Raw genomic sequence first — 17,195 nt, 5'->3', positions numbered from 1 at the left:
ATCTAATATACTTAAAGCTAATGGAAATTCTGTGAGCACAATACTTGTACACAGTATAATCTGAGATACCATATGCAATTTAATATTATTTTAATATGATAGTATGTCACTATAATGATATAATTTTTTACATAAATAAAAAAAAATTTTTTTTTATTTTTGTCTACGATAATAAAATAAAATGTAAAATATCTATGAATTTCTTTTGATTTTCTTTTTGCAATATTAAGAAATATTTGTCTACGTTTTTATTTATTTTATATATAAATTAAATTGTACATATATTAAATAATTAATATATGTATGTATAATAAATAATTAAGTGCTAATATAAATCTTATTAATTTTTAATTTTCCTCTTTTTTTTTTTTTTTTTAATTTAATTGTAGACGAATTGGATAGTTATATGTATCAAACGGTTGGACATATGGGTATAGAAATTTTAGCAAAAGCTATGAATACACCATTATATCGACGTGAAACAAAAGGTAAAAGTACTCAAACTGGTAAACATTATGTGCCCACCGATGATGATGAAGTTGAAGATCTATATAATTTATTGGAATATGTTAAGGTAAATTTTGTTACTCATATATAATATAATCTAAAAATAATTATTTAGGTAATATTATTTGCAATATTTGTACTATTATACTATAACGTATAAACATTTCTAATAATCGTAAAATTTTAAAAAGATAATTTTAGAGCCTTGTAAAGGGGGAAATGCTGTCCAAATGATCGTATTCTAACTTCCTTTAAATTTGAATTGGAGTCTGTAGCTATAGTCTAATGCGTTTTATATGGGTGCGAATAATCCCAAGTTGGTATTTTTGTTTTATGCAGATAAATTCGGATTTTCGTTCGAAGAACAAAAAATTTAAAAAAAAAAGCTGTTGTACTTTAACATTTGACATATAGTTCAGAGGGTCAGAAAAATCAGAAAGCTAATGTGTGTGTTCGAATACTTTTAAAGTTTTTTCCTAATATTAGATCCAAAATTAAAAAAAAAAAACCTTAAATAAAGTGAGTTATGCTGTTATTCAGAAAAATTAAAATTTTTCTTTCTGGATCAAGATATGGCAATAGGAAAATCGGAATATAAATCCGCGTAAAATGATTTTTCACAAATTTTTAGAAAAAGAAGAAAAAAAAATATTTGAAAGATTTAGAAGAAATATATATATATGAACGAGAAATATTAATTTTGTGTTCTGTACATTTTGACCAAAGAATATGCGGTTCAATGTTGTCACATTTTAGAATTAAAATAAAATTATTATATACTTATTAGTAAATTATTATATACATATTAATTAGTTTGCATCAAAATTCTTTATACTGATTTCTGATCTCCAAAAATGTAGTTAATTTCCATATTATTTAATTTCTGTAGAATTTTTACCAAATTTTATCACAATCTGCATTCACTAAATTTTTTGAAAATATGTAAAGTAAAATTATTACAACAAAATTAATATCTAATATTTAAATAAATTTACATACATATATATTAACTTATTGATTGTATATACGTACATGTATATTAAATTTATTTATTATAATAATTAAAAAAAAAATTAATCTATTAAGCGCCATTTAAAATTTAAGTAAATTAAGTAAATGAAAGAATTAAAATTTTAAAAATCTCATAAAATTTTAATTTTCCTTAAAGCATTCAAGTAAAACTATAGCGTGTAAAATTCAATAAACGTTAATAATTTTTTAGATATTTATTATTATTGAATTTTCTAAAGTATTTGTTTATTAAATTTTGTCGGCAGGTGTGAAATTATATATATATATATATTTTTTTTTTGTTTAAGTAAACAAAAGTCGTGTGCTAATTCTATTTGTTCTATTAGTGAAAATTGATTTAAATTCAGTGGTATTCTAATAAAACGGACGATATAAAGTCGAGGTCGTTTGTTATAATCAAAATCGTTCGTTATATTGATGAATGAAAAAATGAGAATTGTTTTTATTTTTAGTTCAAATATTTAAATTCGCCATTCTATTATATTACGGTCACCAACTATTGCACTATATGTGAGTTTAAAATTAAAAATTTTTTTTGGTCTTTTATTTTTAATAACATCATATAATGTCGCTTTAGCTAAACTATATTTAATAGCTAACTGTTCTAATAAACGACAACGATCCTTAATAATTTTCGTTTTTTCTTTTATATTCAGACGTATTCTATGTTCCATTATATGTTTTTCATTAGTACGAACACGCACGATACGACTAAACAAATACACAATCAATCGGCAGAAAAAATAATTAAAACAGAATAAAATTTATCAAAACATGAATGGAATGTGAATACATATAAGTATATATATACATACATAATAAAATTAAATAACAGATAATTTAACAGACATTTTTAGATAATCATAGCAATAGAAAAATAAAAAAATTTGCCTGTTCGTTATATAGAAACCAAAATTTTTTGATATACTTCACAATATTGAGTTATTCGTCATATTGAATTGTTCGTTAAATTTGATGTTCGTTATATCGAAACATCACTGTATTAAATTTTAAACGTGCCACAACAATTTGATTATTAAATATTTTAAAAGAAAAAATAAAAAGTAAAAAACTTCTTAATTTTATTCTTAATTTTTTTTTCAAATTTTTTATTGACATTTTCACCACTTTTTCTCTATTATAATTTCACATTTACATAACACTAAAATCTGTTAAAACTACAATGTATATATATACAAAAATTAAGTATGTTTGTACATATATATATATATATTTATATTATTTTATAATTTTAAACTTTGACGTAAAAGTCACATTTATTATAAACATTTGAAGAGAGAGAGAAAAAAAAAAAAAAATTTCTTTTTAATTTAATATTTTTGTAATTTTTTCTTCCTTTAATTTATTTTTGTTATTCTTTATACAACATATAGTGCTTTTATCTTTAGATAATATTGATTTTTATTTTCTTTCTATTTTATTTGCATGCATGTCTGTTTTGTTTAAATTGGAAATATTATGTACACTATAATATATAATAATATTAAGAGTGATGTATGTTCATTATAAATCAAATTAATTAAATGAAAAACTAAATAAATATACAGAAATGAAATTTATTTGTAAAAGTCACAATAATATCAAAATATTTTTAGCATTTATTATAAATGAATATTAAAAACACTATAATATAGAATAATATTAGAAGACAGATATTTACACAATGACTACATAATATTCATATACGTACGAGTATACGATTTGAAATTTACCATTCCGTTCGTAATACCAAAATGTAATATAGTGTAAAATACCCCTGACGGAAAAATTTATATTTATTGAGATATTAAAAAAAAAATTCAGCATTTAAGTTAAATACAATTTTTTGCAAGTTTTTAAAGTTACTGAACATTAGACATATGTCAATATTTTTGCTTAGTTTCAAATGGTTTGGCTTGCAATCATGAATTAGCTCAGCAATATTTGGCCCTTCCATTCGTAACGATTATTTCATAATACATTTCGGAACCCTGCGCTTTTATAAATTTTCATAAATTTTATTAAATCGAATTGAAAAGTGTTTGCAATATGGATTCTCTAATTGTAGTACAATGGTATACATACGATTTTCGAAATTATCCTGTTGAATGTAAAATAGTAATTTCTTATTTTTGTTTTGTGTTCTTTTGATTTGAAATTAATAAAATTAATCCATCCATCATGTAACATCGGTTGAAATTTTTTGGAAAAAAAAAATATAATTTTGTTATTCTTTTATTTCGATTGTTTCTTAGCAAAATTTTTGAAGATCTTACTCTTAAATTATAAACACATATAAGTAGTTAAAAAAAAAAAACGTTTTATGATAATTTTTTTTTTTGCATGAATTTCCATAATCTTTTTATACTAAAAACACTTTTAGACTTTAGAAAATCTTATTTTTTTTTCTTGATTTCCTCTAAATTTTGATTTTGAAAAATAATTCAAATTCCTTCTGCGTATATACTACAAGCGCAATATTGTAATTTTTACTGCAATTCATTAGAATAAGATGAAGAAAATTTAAAACTAAACATTATAGTATGTCTCGTTATTATTATCTAAGATATCATTATAATCTAGGTAATCAATTTTTTCCAAATCCCTTTTAATATTTATAATTTTTTATGAATTTTTCCTTTGTTTATTTTATAATACAATACAAATGCAATGTACAATATATATAGGTTTCATTAAAACTTCTTATTAATATGGATTGTCTCCTGTAAAATAATTTCTACTTGAAATATAATTCTTTAACACTTGTTCTTACTTATATATATATTAATATGTGACATAATAACTCTAATACTTGTGACATAATAAGTCTATATGACATTATAAGTCTAATACTTATTATGTCACATATAGAGCGCGACACAATACATAATTAGTTGCTCTATTTAATTCTAAATTAAATAAATATTTTTCTCTTTTTCATATTTTTATTTCAGTTGATATTTTTAGTAGGTAATAAATTTAATTTAAATTTTAATTTTATTTAATTTTTTTAATATTAATATAAATTTTTAGTTTTAGTTGAAATTACGGAATACTAATATAACCCCTAAAGTTGATGAAATTATTCCAGAAGATGAATTAAATTTTAATAAATATGAAAACGTATACAGTAGTGGCATTATCAAACTTACATATAAATTTCATTTAATGGATTTCATTATTACATTTAAATAATATTGAAAATTTAATGTAATATTCAATTATTTATTAAAAAAAAGTTTAAATTTAAATTGTAATGAATTTATTGTTCCAATAATATTATAAAATTTTCATCAAAATTTTATTATTAAAATTGTATATGAATCCTTATTGATTATATATGTATATTATTAATTTAAATGTCGAAAAATTTGATTTTTTAAGATTTGATTGATTAATGTACTCAATTGATTAATGAGTGAAAATGGAAACACCACCTACTCCAATTAAATAATTCTAAAAGAAAAAAAAAATATAGTTTAAAATAGATTTTAATTACTTTTTCTTTAATAATCAACAATTATATTATTATAAGTAATTGTAAAAATAAACAAAAATTTTCTTGAAAATAATTTAAATAATAATAAAATAAATATTATTGTAGCTCTAATTGAAATTCTACAAATTAACAAATTGATGTCATAATTTTCGTTAATTATTTTTGTTTTTCACTCTAATAATTTTTCATTGTCTTTAAAAAAAACAAAAGTACATGTAATTTGTATAAACAAAAAAATTTTTAATTTAATTCTATTAATATTTATTCTTTTTAATTAAATTAAAATTAATGCGATATGGAATTTAAATATTTTCTTATTTTATGAATTTCAAATTAAAAATTAAATAATTTTTTTTTTAATTTTTAATATTTCAACATAGGCGCATACTTATGCGTATATAATGTGTATATATATATATATATATATATATATATATATATACAAGTAGTGTATAAAAATTGTGCATTCTAAATTATTTAATATTAATAGCCAACATTTTTATTATTTAATTTTTCTTATTACATATTCTTTATTATTATATATTCTTATTATATTTGCAAGAATCAAAAATATACCAATTTTTATTATTATTTCATTTATGTATACATATATGTACATATAAGTTTACATATACAATATATAAAAATTATAATAGAATACTTATTCTATTATATTCAATTAGTATTCAATAAGCATTAAATAATTCTTTTATTAATATACTTAAAAATTCTATTTTAAGTTCTTTAAATTATTAATAAATTTTAGGTTTTTAGGATCAATTCCTAAAATTCATGTTTCCGATAAAAGCATAACTCCGAAACGAACATATTTAAGTATTGCTCATCCAATTCTTATCAAACTTTATATTTTTTACCAATTATATTAATTAGAAATGAATTAGTTACAAAATTTTTAAGTGTACTAACTGATTCTAATTGATATACAGTTGTTATGTATAATCTCTTTGTTGTAATCACATTTTTGAAGTTACAACTTTATGAATCCATAATAATAATAAGCTTTCTATTCTTTGAAGGTGGTATTTGTCTAGTAGTCTATAATTTTGCATAATTATATTAAAATTTTATTCATTTATTTCAGATTTTTGTAATTATCTTAAATTATATGGGTAACCAAAAAGTGGACATATTGTGGCCCCTTCCATATATCATGCCTGTAGAGCTCTCTTTAAAGACCTATTTTTCTGATGAGTTCAAATAACTTCTTCGATACGATTTCTCATAGCTTTTTTTGTTGCGGGGACGTAGCCACTCAGAATTGTTATTATTATACAAAAATGATAATTTTATCTTACAAAATTTAATTGTTTTTCGTAATAGACTCAACACTTTCATTAAAAAATTGCTCATTAAAAAAAAAGATTTGAAATTCAATTTAAGATTCGAATTTATGATTTTCGAATTTTTGTTATATTTAAATTTATATTTAAAATAAATATGTATATATACATAATATTTTTCTTTGTTTATATTTATAAATCTTATATATGTACGTTTAAAATCAAGATATCTAAAATGTACTAAATTTAGCAAATGCTTTAATATATAAGTTTAAAAATATATACATATATGTATATATGATTTATATAAGATTTATAAATATTTTAATTTATACATTTATATGTATGTAATTATTTAAATCTATAGTGTTATAATATTTGTATAATTTAATTTGAAAATTTTATCTTAAAAAAATTATGTGTTTTCAAATAGAGAATGTTTCAGTTAGAATTTTAGTGTTCCTAAGCACTTAAAGCAAACTGAAGTTTTTAGTATTAATAAATTTTGCAATTTGAAAGCGAAATTTTCAGAGAAATATTTTTAAGTTTTTAGAAAACTATTTTAGCTGTTATACTATAGTAGTTAATCCTTTATAACTATAAATTTTGTACCAATGTACGATATTCTTAATGTTATCCTATAATTTGCAATATTATATTCAAAGACTAATGCTATAGGTTTGTTTGTCTTTTTTACAAAAGCAAAATTTTATATTTCTTGCTACGAATAGAACTCACATATGAGGGTATATTGTCCCGATTAGCTTTATTTTTATGATATATTTATACAAAATTTAAAAAAATATAGATTCTAAGTAAATTTCTATACTGTTCTGTAGTTTAATATATAGGAAATATAAGAAAAATATTATTGCATTTTAAAAAATATTTAAAACTAAAAAATACTTACTGGAAGAAAATTTGGTGTTTAAATGAAATGTTTATTAAATCAAAAAAAAAAGTTTTATACAATTTTGTACATAAACAAAGTAAAAATTTTATACAACTTAACGTATATAACGAATTGTATCATTTTTCGAACCATTGTTTGGGCAATTTTTTATTTACCGAACTTCTCTATATTACGAATAACAATTTGTTCGCAAAATTTCGATTTAGATTGTTCGTTATATAAAAGTTTTACTGCATATATGCAATAATGGTAGTGAAAAAAAAATATTTAAGAAAATTTTCTTTTTCACGTTCCGATAAATTAACTGCCCATTATCAAATTACTAAATTAATTATTTTAAAATATTCTGGTCATTTTCTTTTTCAATTTTTTTTTTACTTTAATTGTAAGAATGTATGTATTTAAAATTGAAATTTACTCATTAAATATAAAATTTTGTTCTTTTCTCATTTTGAAAAATATTTTCTAGATGTACTACTTTGATACCATAATTAAAATTTCCTGAGGCTTTTGTAATAATGTAGAGATAAATACTGTATTTTTAGTTTATTTTTTAATTTGAGTACATTGTTCGTAAACCTTTTAATTTTAATTTGTTGTGTATTTAGTTACAACGGACTAGAGGATAATTTTAAATTGTTAAGAAGACTTTTAGAACTAAAACGGCCATTTGTATAATAACAAAATAACAGATTGCTAAATTTAAGTAGAAGGGTAGATATGCCCTGCTCTCTTGTTTAACCTCCTGATAGTTAACACTATCATGAAAATAACAGTTATAGTAGACATGGAAAATAGTAAATTCCAGTACATACAAGCCATTTTGGCACAGTTATTATTGAATGTAGATATATAATATGGGCATATACATATGTAAATACACATTTTGCTAGTTAATTTTTAAATTAGAAAATTTATTTTATTATTTTTATTTTATTTATATTTTATTTTGTGACACATTTAACCTTAGAACGTTGTTATCACCATCATCACGTGTAGAACACATTAAGAATAAGCGATATTCATTTAGACTTAAGAAAAATTTTTTTTTAGTAGACAATTTTAAATATATTTATGTACCTACATCATCAATGATTTAAAAAAAAAAATAAATATCATAAAAAATATGTATGTATGTATAAGAAATATTATCAAAAAATTCTAAAAATAAAACATATTTTTTTTATATTCATATAATTTTGTAGAATCTATGTGCCACATTTTGTATATTATAAAAAATTTCTTTTTCCAATCATAATATTTAAAATGAGCATTTTGTTTAATAATATATTTTAATGAAACATACAGATGGGCCTTTCAATACTTACTCCAAACGGCTGACTAACTGCTGAAAGCAAACTATCATTTTGATTAATTCAGGATTTTTAATAAAAACCTTATAATATTGCAACTGCTATTTAAATTATGAAAAATTATTTTGAATAATTGTAATTTTAAATAATAATTTTTGATAGAATATGATTTTGAGTATGCCTTTGTTTTTTAATTATGAATTATTGTACCCATATTGTTTAATTAAAATTGAACTTGATTAAGGGGAGAATTACCCCATTTACTAAAGATTTTAAAAATTTCAAGTTAAAAAAGGAAAATTAACTTGCATTTATATCAATTTTATTTTTATATATTCAATTTTGATATATTAATTAAATATATTAATTAAAATTAAAATTATTAAAACGAAAATTTAAAATTTCAGAATGAGCATCAAGTAGAAGCGGTTGCAGTCGGTGCCATACTATCTGATTACCAAAGAGTTAGAGTTGAAAATGTTTGCAGTCGTCTTAACTTAGTATCATTAGCTTACCTTTGGAGGAGAGATCAGACTGAATTGTTACAAGAAATGATTGATTGTCGTGTTCATTCGATTTTGATAAAGGTAATTAATATTGTATTTATAATTTTAAAAATATTTATGTATATTTTAAATATGCTAATATATTCTATTTAAATTTTATAGGTAGCTGCTTTAGGGTTAGTTCCTGAAAGACATCTAGGTAAATCTATACGTGAAGTTCAACCGCATTTAATTAATATGAAAGAGAAATATGGTTTAAATGTATGCGGTGAAGGTGGAGAATATGAAACATTCACTTTAGACTGTCCTTTATTTAAGCAGAGAATTGTTGTGTTAGTATTGATAATCGTTTTTTTTTTCATATTAATAAATGTATATTAAATATTTTAATATTATAATATAATTTTTATTGAAATAACATTTAAAATTTTATTTTTAGTGAAGATATGCAAATCGTCATTAGTTCAGCTGATCCAGTTTGTCCTGTTGGTTATATAAATTTTACAAAATTAAGTTTAGCACCAAAAGAATTTCATTTGTCATGTGATGTTTTAGTTAAGAAGTCCTTAGATTATATTAGTGATTTAAATGAGTCAACCTATAGTGATTTAAGTGATCCAGATCTAAGTGAAACAGAACTTGAAATGATTGAAAAAGAAACTCGTATGAGAGAATCAATGAGCCAAAGTGATATTCTATCACGTAGTAATTCATTTGGTCGTCATGTAAGTGCATCGTCTCCAGTGCCAATTGTAATGGCTAAAAGTGCTAGTGTTGACGAACCATCTGGTACGGGTGCAACAGCTGGTACATTTTCTACAGCAAATACTATTTCAACGACAACTACAACTGGAGGAGGCGGTGGTGGAGGTGGATATAGCAGTGGTTATATTATAGGTTCATTAGGTACCTCAGCACCACATACCCAACCTCCTAGCCCAATAAAATACGAAAGGGAAATAAGGCCACTAGAAAATAATGTAATGACAGCTATCAATCGTAAAGGTTGGATGTGGGTATGTGGTATACAAGGTTGTGGTGAAACACCAGAAGATGGTATGAATATTGCTATGGCTCTTTTGGGAGAAGCCGCAAATCATAATGATTATTTACTATCTGATTATTGTTATATTACAATGTATGTAAGAAATATTTTAGAATATGCTACACTAAATCAGATTTACGCTGAAACTTTAAATTTTCAAAATCCGCCGACACGGGTATGTGTTGAATGTCCATTACCCGAAAATTGTCATGTTATTATGGAAGCAGTCGCATATAAAAAAAATGACTTAGAAGGTATTATTGTATTTAATATTATATACTTCTGGAACTTTAAATTTTTTTTCTATATGTGTATAACTTTTAGGTGAATATGGTAAACGGCAAACTATGCATGTTCAGGGAATTTCCCATTGGGCTCCCGCCAATATTGGACCTTACAGTCAATCGACTAGGGTTAGATTAATTGTTTTTTATTTAATGTTGTATGTTAAATCAAAAAATTAAGATTTCTTGATCAATTAAATGTCGTGAAGTTACCACTCTTATAATTTTCAATTAAATTTTTTAAATGAATAAATATGTAAATAATTTAAATTAATTAATTTCCTTTAAAAAAAAATTTAAAGTTAAAAATTAACTTTCAATATATTTTGCAGGTTGGTGATATTACTTATATATCTGGTCAAATAGCATTGGTACCTGGTAGCATGACAATCATTGAAGGTGGTATCCGTCCACAATGTAAACTTGCTCTCAGGCACATATCTCGTATTGCAAAAGCAATGAATGCTAAAGGCCAATTAAGAGATGTTGTACAAGGTATATGCTTTATAACTCATCCAACATATATTGCAGAAGCGAGAAGGCAATGGGAACGTCGGACAGCAAATGCCATTATGGATTATATTGTTGTACCAGCGTTGCCACGTGAAGCACTTGTTGAATGGCAAGTTTGGGCTCATGCGCACAATGATCGATTTGAATGTAAAATTTTGTTTGTATTTTAAAAAACTGATAAGCTAATTTATAATTAATATAGATGAGGAGACTGGTTGTTCAATAGGAGAATATACAATTTCCATAAGACGTCGTTGGAACTATGAGAATAATTGTGCCGCAATTGTTTGTTATGTTTCAACAGGTAAAATTTTAAAACTTACATGTTTTTTTTCCATATTGAATTACATTTGTGTTAAAATCTTTAGGACTTGCATCATCAACGACACAATTGACACAGCTATCGGAAGACATATTAACTAATCATCGTCAATTGGCTCAAAATTTAACAATAGATAATATCAACGAAATACTCACTTACATTATTAGTAAATTATTAAAAGATTCCTCCACAAATTCTTCAACTACAAGATCAATGTCAATAACTTTTGATACGTTAATGAAAGCAGCAACAGATGCCACAATTTTAGCATCTTCATCAACACCTACTCCAACAAATAATACGAATAATACAGAAATTAATATGGAAAATTTTAGTAATAGTTCATTAAACGCAAATCAATTCGCAACAGATGCATCAACACCAACAATTCAAAATATTCCTTCAACAGCAGCAAAAAATTCAATAGTCAAAAATAAAAACAAAAAAATTCCAGCAATACACCTAAAAGTGTTCTATCAAGTAGCAGCAACACCTTCAGTTAATTTATTATTGGGCACATTAAACGAATTTAAATTAAAAATTAAAGATTTAGCTGATATTGTTTTTACAGTGCTACCAGCCTGCAGTTTACATAATTTTAGTACATTTTTATCAATTTGTGGAATCAAACATGAATAATTTTTAACTATTATTATTAATTTATTATTATCTAATATTTAATTATTAACTGAGAATTAAGTAATATTAAGAAATTAAATAAATAAATAAAAAACAAAATACATGATAAAATAATACAAAATAATTATAAAAACTGAAACATACTATTTGGGAAAATATTTCAAAATTTATTATTATATTTAAAAGAAAGAAGAAAAAGCTTAGTTATTATTGTAAAACAACTATATTTAAAACGAAAAAATATATATATATATTGATTTTTGAAAAGGCTTTAAAAATATATTTTTATTTTATTTTATGTGATAAATATGTGTCTTATTTGTCCCTTTTGAAATTTATTTGAATTGATGCCTTTTGAAATTTCTAAATTTTGAAATTTAGATTTAAGTAGTGTGCAACAACAAAAAGTCATAAGTTTTCTTAAAAATACTTTCCTGTTGTTAATATTGTAAAAGGATTCAAAACCTATTTTATACAGATTTACTGCCTTTATCTGGAAGATTATGCTAAAATAAATCTAAAAACAATGGCCAATTTGACTTGGCAATTGAGATGAAATGAATTACAAATAATTTAGCTTGTTTGATTTTTTACTAAGAAGCAATGTAGGTATTTTATCCAAAAGAGTTTTGGGCAAGTTTAATTTAAGAATTAAACTTAAATATGGGCATATCCCAGAAACATCTGAATATTGATGACCTATTAAAATTGCTTAATGTATTTTGAAGAAGGCTAAGAGGATATTTTTCTTAGAGCATTAGGCCTACAGGTACGCTATTGCTAATTTAAAAAATACTTTTACATAATATGTATATTTCCTTTGCTTGTAACATGTAAATATCTAAATAATTTATTAGACTTTGGCAAATTACAACATTTAAAGTAGATTTTTATTCATAAATTTTGTTACCAGTTTTTTTGTACTTTTGAATTATAGATATACCATTTTCATCTCACGAATGTACATTAATTTATTGCTTAATCTGCACACACATCCAGTCTGAATAAGTGTTATCTAAAAATTTTATAATAAAAAACAAATTTTCAAGAAACATCTATTTATTTACATATATTCGCACCTATGTAGGTACATAATAAACTTAAATTTTTACAAATTATATAATATAAACATACATATTTCCACATTTTATGTACAAGATATCTCTAGATCAACTATCAACACTAAAGATTATTCAATATCAAAGCTTAAAACGAGCATATCAACTAAATTTGGAATGCATTTTTTTAAGGCTTTATCTTTACCTATTAGAATACCATCTATAGTTTCTTTTAAATATTTATTTCTTTTAACATAGAAATATATATCATGGAAAAGTTTTTTATCATAACGAAGACTTAATATTGCTTGACGCATTAAATCAATTGTATTTTGGGGCATATGATAAAAGTAAGGACATCTCAAAATTCTGTTTAATTTGGTAGTATCTTCTTTTGTAATGTGTGTTGAAATTGTTTTATCCAATTCTGAAGATATTTTTAAAATTGCATTTATATTACGTGCAGATGAAATAATTCTAGTGAACATTGAATAAAGATTTACGTATTCGCAATAAGCCATTTTATAATCCTTATAATATTCAGCAATCACTTCATTTATTTCATTCTCCTCATCTTTTATTCTTTTCACAGCTTCCAGCATAATTAATTTTTCATATAATTCAATATCACTCATATCTTTCAAATGATTTCCTTTTTAATATTTTTTATTCTTAAAAAAAATTTTTCGGGATTTAAATTAAAAATTTATGAATTATAAAATGAATTTATAAGAATTTTTTTCAAATTTGACAACTGACAAGTTTGAATTTAAATACTCCAGCGCTTTCAAATGAATGTGGTAATTTAAAAAAACAAAAACTGTGTGCTAGTGCCATCTCGAATTTATGATTAGAAACTTGAATATTTTAGTATGGATATTTAAGTAAGATTTACGACTTCACAAATAAGTATGTAAATATATGAAATACATATATTTCTATTATGAATTCTCTTTAACTTGCATCTTTTAATCTCGAAAACTAAAATAAATAACTTTTGGGAAGTTTTGAAAAAAAAATTTCAAAATATTTGACAATAGATGTCGCGGTTTTACTTCTATTTTTATTAGATTTTTAGCCGTGTTTTCGTAGTTCAGCTTTAAAATCGGCTCAGCTGACTGGAGTTGTTGTCAGCTGTATGACATTTTTTTGAATTTCATTCTATTATTTTCTTTTATTTTTTCCCCCAAGTTTATACAAGTTTATACATATGTATATGACAACAAAACATATTATGATATTAACCATAGTAACCACAATTCAATATTCATAATTTTTGTGTTTTCGCCAGTTCAACTACTCTTCTTTCTTTTTATTCACAAGTTTATACATTGTGAGCCCGTTGGTATTTAAAACTTTAAAGGTGAATATCACTATAAGTCAAGTGTAATTTATTTAATCAATTCTTTGTAAAATGTAAACTATTATTTCTTAGACGCTGTACTACATTTCGCACTAGATAATTTATAGCAATAATGAAAATTTCCTGCCCTAAATCCCTCACTTTAATTTTTGTTTTCAATTTGATTTTATAAAGCTTATTCACATTTATAAAATAATGGTGCAATAGTGCGATGCAAAACAATGGTGAATTCCAAAATAATTTTCCCCATATAAAAAGAAGTCGAATGAAATTATTCCCTTTAATTTAAAAAAAAAATATTAGGATACGAAATAATTTTTTTTGTGGAACACATATTTATATGAGTACTCATTTATTGAGTACTCTTTATATTACGTATTTACTTACATAAAATATGTTTCACACATGTAAATATGTACATACATATATGAATTTACATTTTATCCAGAAATATTTCAAATATTCAAAATCTTAAATTCTAATTGTATGAACTTAAAAAATTGTTTTTTTTTTTTTCTTTTCTTAAATTAACAAAAAAATTTAAACTATATTCCATACTTCTTCAAAAGCATTGCAAAGTTTTGTACACGTTATAGCAGCTGATAAAGGATAATTACTTATTGAAAAACTTCCTTCAGTATAATCAACATTTACATTACCATGTGCAAAAGCACCAATGACAAATACAATTGCTTCATTATTTTCGGGAGCAAATTCTTTACAATTTTTTACAAGTTTACCGGTAAATGACATTGTATATTTTTTACAGCCAACAGGAAGATGATCTGTAATAGGATTTTTAATAACTTTCATTAATTTTGTTGATGTTTCATTTGCTCTTATAGAAAATTTGTGTAAAAGTTGAACCATTAGACCAGCAAACCGTTTAAATGTTCTGGGAATTCGAGTTTGTGGATTTATTTCAACAAGAACATTATTTTCAGTTTTTAAATACACTTGAAGTAAACCAGCTCTATTAAGTGGACTATCAAATAACATAAGAAGACATTGATGTGTTATATCCGGTCTACATGAGCCTGGATCCCTATTATTTTTTCTCATTATGGATGCATGATCGTCACAATTTAATAGTTCAAAACCTCCTCCAACCTAAAAAAAAAAAAAAATTAAAAATTTGTTTAATTCTTAATATCACATTACTTGATTAGGACTACAAATTTAAAATTGAAAAACAAGTTATTATTAACTAAATACCTTAACAGTTTCTAGCTGTGCTCCTTCAAGTACAATAATTAAACGCTTTTGTTCTGAAATGATATGGCCTGTTCTTAGATGTTTTTTAGTCAAGTCAAACTCTGTGTCATCTTCGCGGTTTCCAACAAATTTCCTTTTCTTTCCTTTTCCTCCCATTTTATATTATTAAATTATTTAAAAAAATATTTTCCTAATTAACAAAAAATTACAAACAGTGCTTTGTTTTTGTTTTATTTCGCACATGTATTTTATATTTTTTCATTGTCACTTGAATTCTGTAAGATTTTAAGTGTTGCCATTGAATTGAGAGTTAAATAACGCTATTAATTATGTTTACATGTGTATCCTCTTAGCATTATACTTCTAAATGTGTATTTATTGATTCCCTTTCTTTGAAAGGTGAACTTTTTCAAGTCGAACTAACTTTTTTTTTAATAGTTCATTGGTTCGCCACTTTAAGCTGAGCGATTTTTTTTATACTAGATTTTATTTTACACTACAACAATACATTACATTATGGAAGGTAATAATGAAATTGAAATTTCACCTTGCAGTAAAATTGAATTTAAATAAACTTTCCGAGAAAGAAAAACAAACTGCACAAAAAATAAAGAAAATGTTAATTATGTACAAAACAATAAAATACATCAGTTCGGAAAAAAAACATCAGTTCGTTACGAAACTGACAAACTTATGAACCTAACTTAGATGTGTATTTAATAATTCAAAAATAAATGTAAAACATATAACTACTTCATTCATATTAGTATACTTCATTCAAAATATGTACTCAAATATGATAAAAATCATGATTGTTCCGATTTATTGTCATTTATTAATTTAAGTTTAGTATGATCCTATCACAATCTGACTGAATTCGAATCTTTGGAATAACCTTTTTTAATTAAACAAAAATTTTGAATTTTGTGCAATCCAATTTCAATAGTTTTAAAGTGCAGTGTGTTTTGTTCTATTTACTTGCAAAACATTTAGGGATCTACTTTAGTGGGACCTAAATGGGCAACTAGCGCATAGTGCATGTGTCAAAATTTTGTTATACCCAAAACTAACCTTAAAAAGACTTATGCGCATACGCAACGTATTAGAATTTTTGATTTGACAACTCGTGACGAGGTACAACTTTCTTTTTTTCTTGTTTGATTTGCTTTCACAATAATGAAACAATTAATCTCTTAATTTTCAATACATGACAAACTAAAATTTGTGTTAAATTCAGATTACTTATGCGTATATTCGTATATACGTACCCTCAGCAGTCATTGAAAAAATATCCTAAACGATTAAATTTGACAACCATGAAATTGAATGAGGAATTTCGTTTACATAATAATTTTTTTTATTCATATCAAGCTATATCTAAGTATATGTCAGAGGATAAATAATTTACTTGCAAAGAAAAAATAAATATTTAAGAAAAAAAAAACAATCTAAATCTAAGTAAAAATAATTTAAATAGCTGCTCACAGCGCACATAACGAGAAAAATTTATTCTCGCCATTATTTTTCTTTATTTCTGTCAAAAAAGTTTCATAGGAATTGGACAAGCGTCTATTTTTCTGGTTCAATTTTTCTTTATTTAATGGGAAATATGCACATCAAATTTTCATGAAATGTCCATCAAATCAAATCATCAAACTTTGCTTGATATGTGAACCTTACCTTAA

General features: G+C 23.5%; 2 protein-coding genes across 2 annotated transcripts in view; one reads left to right on the top strand and one right to left on the bottom strand.

Annotated features, from left to right (window-relative positions):
- Nucleotides 1–12,147, top strand: part of LOC129611354 (uncharacterized) — a 28,731-nt gene extending 16,584 nt beyond the window's left edge. The window contains exons 3-10 of the mRNA XM_055524456.1: nt 390–574; nt 8,973–9,152; nt 9,234–9,403; nt 9,511–10,370; nt 10,441–10,529; nt 10,733–11,060; nt 11,116–11,217; nt 11,282–12,147. Coding sequence (XP_055380431.1) covers nt 390–574; nt 8,973–9,152; nt 9,234–9,403; nt 9,511–10,370; nt 10,441–10,529; nt 10,733–11,060; nt 11,116–11,217; nt 11,282–11,874 — 2,507 coding nt within the window. The 3' untranslated portion in view covers nt 11,875–12,147. The remainder of the gene's footprint in view (nt 1–389; nt 575–8,972; nt 9,153–9,233; nt 9,404–9,510; nt 10,371–10,440; nt 10,530–10,732; nt 11,061–11,115; nt 11,218–11,281) is intronic.
- Nucleotides 12,148–14,666: 2,519 nt separating this feature from the next.
- On the bottom strand, nt 14,667–15,772 carry LOC129611400 (ribosomal RNA small subunit methyltransferase NEP1). The gene is made up of 2 exons (XM_055524537.1): nt 15,511–15,772; nt 14,667–15,405 (listed from the first exon to the last, which is right to left on the bottom strand). Exons 1-2 carry the CDS (start codon nt 15,664–15,666, stop codon nt 14,836–14,838), a joined length of 726 nt encoding a protein of 241 aa, XP_055380512.1. The 5' UTR covers nt 15,667–15,772; the 3' UTR covers nt 14,667–14,835.
- Between the last annotated feature and the right edge of the window lie 1,423 nt (nt 15,773–17,195).

Source organism: Condylostylus longicornis, unplaced genomic scaffold, assembly GCF_029603195.1.
Source record: "Condylostylus longicornis isolate FDR11 unplaced genomic scaffold, ASM2960319v2 ptg000049l, whole genome shotgun sequence".
In the NCBI taxonomy this organism is placed as follows: domain Eukaryota; kingdom Metazoa; phylum Arthropoda; class Insecta; order Diptera; family Dolichopodidae; genus Condylostylus; species Condylostylus longicornis.
Note: the sequence above shows the minus strand (reverse complement) of the source record. Positions and strands in the feature narration are given on the sequence as shown.

Coding starts and splice junctions, on each gene's coding strand:
- LOC129611400 (XM_055524537.1), bottom strand. CDS start 15,666: ATGGGAGGAAAAGGAAAGAAAAGGAAATTTGTTGGAAACCGCGAAGAT. Junction 15,406..15,510: donor CACAGCTAGAAACTGTTAAG/GTATTTAGTTAA, acceptor TTTTTTTTTTAG/GTTGGAGGAGGTTTTGAACT.